This window comes from Schistocerca piceifrons, unplaced genomic scaffold, assembly GCF_021461385.2.
Source record: "Schistocerca piceifrons isolate TAMUIC-IGC-003096 unplaced genomic scaffold, iqSchPice1.1 HiC_scaffold_1801, whole genome shotgun sequence".
NCBI lineage: Eukaryota > Metazoa > Arthropoda > Insecta > Orthoptera > Acrididae > Schistocerca > Schistocerca piceifrons.
Window position 1 is genome coordinate 211691 of NW_025727681.1, and position 9653 is coordinate 221343.

General features: G+C 39.2%; 1 protein-coding gene across 1 annotated transcript; it reads right to left on the bottom strand.

Annotated features, from left to right (window-relative positions):
* Nucleotides 1–7176: 7176 nt before the first annotated feature.
* Nucleotides 7177–8829, bottom strand: LOC124740676 (piggyBac transposable element-derived protein 4-like). Its single transcript, XM_047248627.1, has one exon. The coding sequence runs from the start codon at nucleotides 8827–8829 to the stop codon at nucleotides 7177–7179; it is 1653 nt and encodes a 550-aa protein (XP_047104583.1).
* Nucleotides 8830–9653: the final 824 nt, after the last annotated feature.

Below are 9653 nucleotides of genomic sequence, written 5' to 3' on the forward strand. Positions count from 1 at the left end.
AAGGGCCAAGGTATACAGTAAACCTCAAGTGAAGCATCGGAATCGAAAACTGGACTCACAGGAGAGGTTCAAATCATTGAAAGTTAGAGTTTCAGTCCTCTTGTACTTAAGCCGGCATTGTGCCTTTGGAATTAAATTCGGATGCAATTTCGGTGTTTCATCGTCAATAAGAAGGTCCAAGGATTACAGTAAACCTTCAGTGAAGCATCGGAATCGAAAACTGGACTCATAGGAGAGGTTCAAATCATATAAAGTTAGTGTCAGTCCTCTTGTACTTAAGTCGGCATTGTGCCTTTTGTACAAAATTCGGATGCAATTTCTGTGTTTCATCGTCAATAAGAAGGTCCAAGGTATACAGTAAACCTGAAGTGAAGCATCGGTATCTAAAACTGGACTCACAGGAGAGGTTCAAATCATAGAAAGTGAGAGTGTCAGTCCTCTTTTACTTAAGTCGGAATTGGGCTTTTTGTATTAAATTCCGATGCAATTTCTATGTTTCATCATCAATAAGAAGGTGCAAGGTATACAGTAAACCTGAAGTGAAACATCGGAATCTATTACTGGACTCACAGGAGAGGTTCAAATCTAAGAAAGTTAGAGTGTCAGTCCTCTTGTACTTAAGTCGGCAGTGTGCCTTTTCAATTTAATTCCGATGCAATTTCTGTGTTTCATCGTCAATAAGAGGGTGCAACGGTAAACCTGAAGTGTAGCATCGGAATCTAAAACTGGACTCAGAGGAGAGGTTCAAATCATAGAAAGTGAGAGTGTCAGTCCTCTTTTACTGAAGTCGGCATTGTGCCAATTTGTATTTAATTCGGATGCAATTTCTGTGTTTCATCGTCAATATGAAGGTCCAAGGGATACAGTAAACCTGAAGTGAAGCATCGGATTCTAAAACTGGACTCACAGGAGAGGTTCAAATCACAGATAGTTAGAGTGTCAGTCCTCTTGTACTTAAGTCGGCAGTGTGCCTTTTCAATTTAATTCCGATGCAATTTCCTGTGTTTCATCGTCAATAAGAGGGTGCAACGGTAAACCTGAAGTGTAGCATCGGAATCTAAAACTGACCTCACAGGAGAGGTTCAAATCACAGAAAGTGAGAGTGTCAGTCCGCTTTTACTTAAGTCGTCATTGTGTATTTTGTATTAAATTCGGATGCAATTTCTGTGTTTCATCGTCAATAAGAAGGTCCAAGAGATACAGTAAACCTGAAGTGACGAATCGGAATCTAAAACTGGACTCACAGGAGAGGTTTAAATCATTGAAAGTTAGAGTGTCAGTCCTCGTGTACTTAAGTCGGCGTTGTGCCTTTTGTATTAAATTCGGATGCAATTTCTGTGTTTCAACGTCAATAAAAATGTCCAAGGGATACAGAAAACCTGAAGTGAAGCATCGGAATCTACAACTGGACTCACAGGAGGAGTTCAAATCATAGAAAGTTAGAGTGTCAGTCCTCTTGTACTTAAGTCGGCATTGTGCCTTTTGTATTAAATTCGGATGAAATTTCTGAGTTTCATCGTCAATAAGAAGGTCCAAGGGATACAGTAAACCTGAAGAGAAGCATCGGAATCTAATACTGGACTCACAGGAGGGGTTCAAATCATTGAAACTTAGAGTGCCAGTCCTCTTGTACTTAAGTCGGCATTGTGCCTTTTGTATTAAATTCGAATGCAATTTCTGTGTTTCATCGTCAATGAGAAGGTCCAAAGTATACAGTAAACCTCAAGTGAAGCATCGGAATCTAAAACCGGACTCACAGGAGAGGTTCAAATCATAGAAAATTAGAGTTTCAGTCCTCTTGTACTTAAGCCGGCATTGTGCCTTTGGAATTAAATTCGGATGCAATTTCGGTGTTTCATCGTCAATAAGAAGGTCCAAGGATTACAGTAAACCTTCAGTGAAGCATCGGAATCTAAAACTGGACTCATAGGAGAGGTTCAAATCATATAAAGTTAGAGTGTCAGTCCTCTTGTACTTAAGTCGGCATTGTGCCTTTTGTACAAAATTCGGATGCAATATCTGTGTTTCATCGTCACTAAGAAGGTCCAAGGTATACACTAAACATGAAGTGAAGCATCGGAGTCTAAAACTGGACTCACAGGAGATGTTCAAATCATAGAAAGTAAGAGTGTCAGTCCTCTTGTACTTTAGTCGGCATTGTGCCTTTTGTATTAAATTCGGAAGCAATTTTTGTGTTTCATCGTCAATAAGAAGGTCCAAGGTATACAGTTAACCTGAAGTGAAGCATCGGAATCTAAAACTGGACTCACAGGAGAGGTTCAAATCATTTAAAGTTCGAGTGTCAGTCCTCTTCTAATTAAGTCGGCATTGTGCCTTTTGTATGAAATCCGTATGATATTTCTGTGTTTCATCGTCAATACGAAAGTCCAAGGGATACAGTAAACCTGAAGTGAAGCATCGGAATCTAAAACTGGACTTACAGGAGAGGTTCAAATCATAGAAAGTTAGAGTGTCAGTCCATTGGTACTTAAGCCGGCATTGTGCCTTTGGAATTAAATTCGGATGCAATTTCGGTGTTTCATCGTCAATAAGAAGGTCCAAGGATTACAGTAAACCGTCAGTGAAGCACCGGAATCTAAAACTGGACTCATAGGAGAGGTTTAAATCATAGAAAGTTAGAGTGTCAGTCCTCTTGTACTTATGTCGGCATTGTGCCTTTTGTACAAAATTCGGATGAAATTTCTGTGTTTCATCGTCAATAAGACGGTCCAAGGTATACAGTAAACCTGAAGTGAAGCATCGAAATCTAAAATTGGACTCACAGGAGCGGTTCAAATCATAAAAAGTTAGAGTGTCTGTCCTCTTGTACTTAAGCCGGCATTGTGCCTTTTGAATTAAATTCGGATGGAATTTCTGTGTTTCATCGTCAATAAGAAGGTCCAAGGAATGCAGTAAAACTGAAGTGAAGCATCAGAATCTAAAACTGGACTCACACGAGAAGTTCAAATCATAGGTAGTTAGAGTGTCAGTCCTCTTGTACTTAAGTCGGCATTGTGCCTTTAGTATTAAATTCGGATGCAATTTCTGTGTATCATCGTCAATACGAAAGTCCAAGGTATACAGTAAACCTGAAGTGACGCAACGGAATCTAAAACTGGACTCAAGAAGAGGTTCAAATCATATAAATTTAGAGTGTCAGTCCTCTTGTACTTAAGTCGGCATTGTGCCTTTTCTATCAAATTCGGATGCAATTTCTGTGTATCATCGTCAATACGAATGTCCAAGGTATACAGTAAACCTGAGGTGAAGCATCGGAATCTAAAACTGAACTCACAGAAGAGGTTCAAATCATATAAAGTTAGCGTGTCAGTCCTCATGTACTTAAGTCGGCATTGTGCCTTTTGTATTAAATTCGGAAGCAAATTCTGTGTTTCATCGTCAATAAGAAGGTCCAAGGGATACAGTTAACCTGAAGTGAAGCATCAGAATCTAAAACAGGACTCACAGGAGAGGTTCAAATGGTTGAAAGTTACAGTGTCAGTCCTCTGGTACTTAAGTCGTCATTGTGCCTTTTGAATTAAATTCGGATGCAATTTCTGTGTTTCATCGTCAATAAGAAAGCCCAAGGGATACAGTAAACCTAAAGTGAAGATTCGGAATCTAAAACTGGACTCACAGGAGAGGTTCAAATCATTGAAAGTTAGAGTGTCAGTCCTCTTGTACTTAAGTCGGCATTGTGCCTTTTGTATTAAATTCGGATGCAATTTCTGTGTTTCATCGTCAATACGAAAGTCCAAGGGATACAGTAAACCTGAAGTAAAGCATCGGAATCTAAAACTGGACTCACAGGAGAGGTTCAAATCATAGAAAATTAGAGTGTATGTCCTCTTGTACTTAAGTCGGTATTGTGCTTTTGTAATAATTTCGGATGCAATTTCTTTGTTTCATCGTCAATAAGAAGGTCCAAGGGATACAGTAAACATGAAGTGAAGCATCGGTATCTAAATCCGGTATCACAGGAGAGGTTCAAATCATTGAAAATTAGAGTGTTAGTCCTCTTGTACGTAAGTCAGCTTTGCGCCTTTTGTATTAAATTCGGATGCAATTTCTGAGTTTCATCGTTAATAAGAAGTGCCAAGGTATACAGTAAACCTGAAGTGAAGCATCGGAATCGAAAACTTGACTCACAGGAGAGGTTCAAATCATAGAAAGTTAGAGTTTCAGTCCTCTTGTACTTAAGCCGGCATTGTGCCTTAGGAATTAAATTCGGATGCAATTTCGGTGTTTCATCGTCAATAAGAAGGTGCAAGGATTACAGTAAACCGTCAGTGAAGCATCGGAATCTAAAACTGGACTCATAGGAGAGGTTCAAATCATATAAATTTAGAGTGTCAGTCCTCTTGTACTTAAGTCGGCATTGAGCCTTTTGTACAAAATTCGGATGCAATTTCTGTGTTTCATCGTCAACAAGAAGGTCCAAGGTATACAGTAAACCTGAAGTGAAGCATCGGAATCTAAAACTGGACTCACAGGAGAGGTTCAAATCATTGAAAGTTAGAGTGTCAGTCCTCTTGTACTTAAGTCGGCATTGTGCCTTTTGTATTAAATTCGGATGCAATTTCTGTGTTTCATCGTCACTAAGAAGGTCCAAGGTATACAGTAAACCTGAAGTGATGCATCGGAATCTAAAACTGGACTCACAGGAGATGTTCAAATCATAGAAAGTAAGAGTGTCAGTCCTCTTGTACTTAATTCGGCATTGTGCTATTTGTATTAAATTCGGAAGCAATTTTTGTGTTTCATCGTCAATAAGAAGGTCCAAGGTATACAGTTAACCTGAAGTGAAGCATTGGAATCTAAAACTGGACTCACAGGAGAGGTTCAAATCATTTAAAGTTCGAGTGTCAGTCCTCTTCTACTTAAGTCGGCATTGTGCCTTTTGTATGAAATCCGTATGAAATTTCTGTGTTTCATCGTCAATACGAAAGTCCAAGGGATACAGTAAACCTGAAGTGAAGCATCGGAATCTAAAACTGGACTTACAGGAGAGGTTCAAATCATAGAAAATTAGAGTGTCAGTCCTCTTGTACGTAAGTCGGCTTTGTGCCTTTTGTATTAAATTCGGATGCAATTTCTGTGTTTCATCGTTAATAAGAAGGGCCAAGGTATACAGTAAGCCTGAAGTGAAGCATCGGAATCTACAACTGGACTCACAGTAGAGGTTCAAATCATAGAAAGTTAGAGTTTCAGTCCTCTTGTACTTAAGTCATCATTGTGCCATTTGTATTAAATTCGAATGCAATTTCTGTGTTTCATCGTTAATAAGAAGGTCCAAGTAATACAGTAAACCTGAAGTGAAGCATCGGAATCTAAAATTGGACTCACAGGAGAGGTTTAAAATCATAGAAAGTTAGAGTGTCAGTCCTCTGGTACTTAAGCCGGCATTGTGCCTTTGGAATTAAATTCGGATGCAATTTCGGTGTTTCATCGTCAATAAGAAGGTCCAAGGATTACAGTAAACCTTCAGTGAAGCATCGGAATCCAAAACTGGTCTCATAGGAGAGGTTCAAATCATAGAAATTTAGAGTGTCAGTCCTCTTGTACTTAAGTCGGCATTGTGCCTTTTGTACAAAATTCGGATGAAATTTCTGTGTTTCATCGTCAATAAGATGGTCCAAGGTATACAGTAAACCTGAAGTGAAGCATCGAAATCTAAAATTGGACTCACAGGAGAGGTTCAAATCATAAAAAGTTAGAGTGTCTGTCCTCTTGTACTTAAGCCGGCATTGTGCCTTTTGAATTAAATTCGGATGCAATTTCTGTGTTTCATCGTCAATAAGAAGGTCCAAGGAATGCAGTAAAATTGAAGTGAAGCATCGGAATCCAAAACTTGACTCACAGGTGAGGTTCAAATCATAGGAAGTTAGAGTGTCAGTCCTCTTGTACTTAAGTCGTCATTGTGTCTTTTGTATTAAATTCGGATGCAATTTCTGTGTTTCATCATCAATATGATGGTCCAAGTGAGACAGAAAACCTGAAGTGAAGCATCGGAATCTAAAACTGGACTCACAGGAGAGGTTCAAATCATTGAAAATTAGTGTGTCAGTCCTCCTGTACTTAAGTCGGCATTGTGCCTTTTCTATTAAATTCGCATGGAATATCTGTGTTTCATCGTCAATAAGAAGGTCCAAGGTATACAGTAAACCTGAAGTGAAGCATCGGAATGTAAAACTGGACTCACAGGAGAGGTTCAAATCATAGAAAGTTAGAGTGTCACTCCTCGTGTACTTAAGTCAGCATTGTGCCTTTTGTATTAAATTCGGGTGCTATTTCTGTGTTTCATCGTCAATAAGAAGGTCCAAGGAATACAGTAAACCTGAAGTGAAGCATCAGAATCTAAAACTGGACTCACAGGAGAAGTTCAAATCATAGGTAGTTAGAGTGTCAGTCCTCTTGTACTTAAGTCGGCATTGTGCCTTTAGTATTAAATTCGGATGCAATTTCTGTGTATCATCGTCAATACGAAAGTCCAAGGTATACAGTAAACCTGAGGTGAAGCATCGGAATCTAAAACTGAACTCAAGAAGAGGTTCATATCATATAAATTTAGAGTGTCAGTCCTCTTGTACTTAAGTCGGCATTGTGCCTTTTCTATTAAATTCGGATGCAATTTCTGTGTATCATCGTCAATACGAATGTCCAAGGTATACAGTAAACCTGAGGTGAAGCATCTGAATCTAAAACTGGACTCACAGAAGAGGTTCAAATCATATAAAGTTAGCGTGTCAGTCCTAATGTACTTAAGTCGGCATTGTGCCTTTTGTATTAAATTCGGAAGCAATTTCTGTGTTTCATCGTCAATAAGAAGGTCCAAGGGATACAGTTAACACTCTCTGTACCAGGCCTATTTTATGCACCCGTCCCTAGAAACCGGGCAATTTTACCAATATTAAAAAAATTACTGCATCAAATCTACTGTTTGGATTGTGGCAAATTTGGTACCATCTTGAAGCTGCACATTTCTACTTTAATTCTGAGTGAAAGAAACTACTTTACAATGCACAGCTTTAAGGTACAGTTATAGAAATCACTTAGATGTTTTAAGAATTTAGAAAAAGTCATACGAATAAGGGAATACAATTGTGATTTATTTTTAACCAAAATTGTGGCACTACATTACATGTTTCTGATAGTATACAGTATTACATATAAATTTCACACAGAATCATATTGTTTTTTAGTGTGGAAAATTTTAAAGCAAGGTTCCAGGCAGAGTGCAACGCCACACTGTTCACATTCGTATCGTGTCTCTTTGCGAGAAGCCTTGCCACTCTGTTTCTTGCTCCTGGAACTGCACACGTGACACACACGAGCAGCATACTTCTTAGTAGTTGCAGGTATGTGCTGCAAAAAATGTCTCTTTGTTAGCCGACCTACAGTTCCTTCATTTCTTGGAATGAATTCAAGTGTGTCGTCTTCAACAAGCTGAACTGCAAGCACTGTTATAAAGTCTGTTATTGTAATTTTCTTCCTGTGCACTGCATTGTACAGCCAAAATGCATTTGATACTCCCATAAGCAGCAAATGGAAATATAATTTTCGCCACCATTTCACAGTTCTGTGCTGGAACGGATTGTACTGCAGGCGTTGGTCTCCAATATCCACTCCAATTTTATTGAGGTTGTAATCAAGTACCTGAAGTGGTTTCAATACTACAGACCCATTTCTCTTAGTATGCGTACCAAATGTTGCTTGATGCCTTGTAGACAATGTATACACATCTCTCTTATCTTTCCACTTCATTGCCAATACATTATCTTTACGCCGAAAAGACATTTCGCCCTTTTTCAGCTTAGCAGATACTAAATCTTTAGGCAATCCTTTCCTGGATTTGTTCACAGTACCAACAGCTCCAGTGCCTTTCTCTGCCAGTTGCTGAAATAGCTCTGGACTGGAATAAAATCGATCTAAATACACAGTGTGGCCTTTGTTCAGCAAGCTGCTGTCAGACAACAATCGCAAAATAACCGCAGACGAAGAATTGTCAACAATATGCTTACCAGCATAAACTTCAAAATTTACAACATAGCCACTACTGGCTTCAGCAACAGCATATACTTTCAGTCCATACTTATGAGGCTTATTTTGCATGTAAACACGGAAACTCACACGACCTCGAAATGGGCAAATTCCTTCATCAATTGTCACTTTTTCTGAGGGACGATATGCCTGGATACATCGCTCCTTCAAATTATTATAATATGGCAAAACTTTGTAAAGTGGATGAAATCCATCTTCGCCTGGTTTTTTCTGATTTGAATTGTCAACAAGATGCAAGCATGACAGTATCTGAGTGAAACGCAAACGGCTCATGACATGGGGACAAAAGTTACAACTAAGAACAGGATTAGTGCTCCAATGGTCCGCAATTTTGGGCTTTTTCGAAACACACATGTGGAAAATAATACCCAAGAAACGCCTCATCTCACTTATAGTCACTGGCTTCCACGAACTCAAAACTGAATGGGGCTTCAGATTATTTCCTCTTCTTTTCTTCTGTATTGTCTGTGATGCATACAAATTTGTCTGTCTCTTGAGTTCATTTACGTCACTGTCAGTAAGGAACACTTTACTGCAATCCAGTACAGAACTCGACTCATCAATATCCACTAGTATCTGCCTGGGTGTCGTGTTGACAGGCAGAGGTCGGTAGGTGTCAACTGCAGTCCACTCACTGTCTTTCGGATACGGCACAGCTGCTGGATTTGAAGCAACACCTTCAACATCATTCTCGTCTTCATCTGAAGACAAACTGTCATCAATCTCGTCTTCTAAAAAGAATATCACATTATGTGTAACTACATACATCGTTTACACATGTTCAACAGATATGTGCGTACTGCACAATTACGTGGAAAATTCGGAAATACGTACCTTCAAACACACCATTGCATTCAGAATCGTCTGAATCACTCTCTACATTATCCAGAGTGTCGCTATGATTGATCAAATCCGCAATTTCTGCGTCTGATAAACCGCGCCGAAACATGATGACAAACAACTGAATGATATACAGACTGAGAACGCAAAGATAAGTTTTAACATGAATTACAGCGCTGCCGTGACATCTATGGACGCATTTTGTTAATAAACATCTGAAAAACGTATAGCGCTGGCCAAACCCGTAGAAATAACGTTGCAGTGTTTTGAATGAAATTAAATGTAGCGGCCCGTAAATTTTACGGGCTTGGTGATTTTCGCGCGATCCCAGGCCCGTAAATTTTACGGCCTTGGCGCTTAGAGTGTTAACTTGAAGTGAAGCATCGGAATCTAAAACTGGACTCACAGGAGAGGTTCAAATGGTTGATAGTTACAGTGTCAGTCCTCTTGTACTTAAGTCGACATTGTGCCTTTTGAATTAAATTCGGATGCAATTTCTGTGTTTCATCGTCAATAAGAAAGCCCAAGGGATACAGTAAACCTGAAGTGAAGCATCGGAATCTGAAACTGGACTCACAGGAGAGGTTCAAATCATTGACAATTAGAGTGTCAGTCCTCTTGTACTTAAGTCGGCATTGTGACTTTTGTATTAAATTCGGATGCAATTTCTGTGTTTCATCGTCACTAAGAAAGTCTAAGGTATACAGTAAACCTGACGTGAAGCATCAGAATCTAAAACTGGACCCACAGGA

What these genes read in the sequence shown, in the direction of transcription:
- LOC124740676 (XM_047248627.1), bottom strand. Translation starts at nt 8,829, where the DNA reads ATGTATGTAGTTACACATAATGTGATATTCTTTTTAGAAGACGAGATT.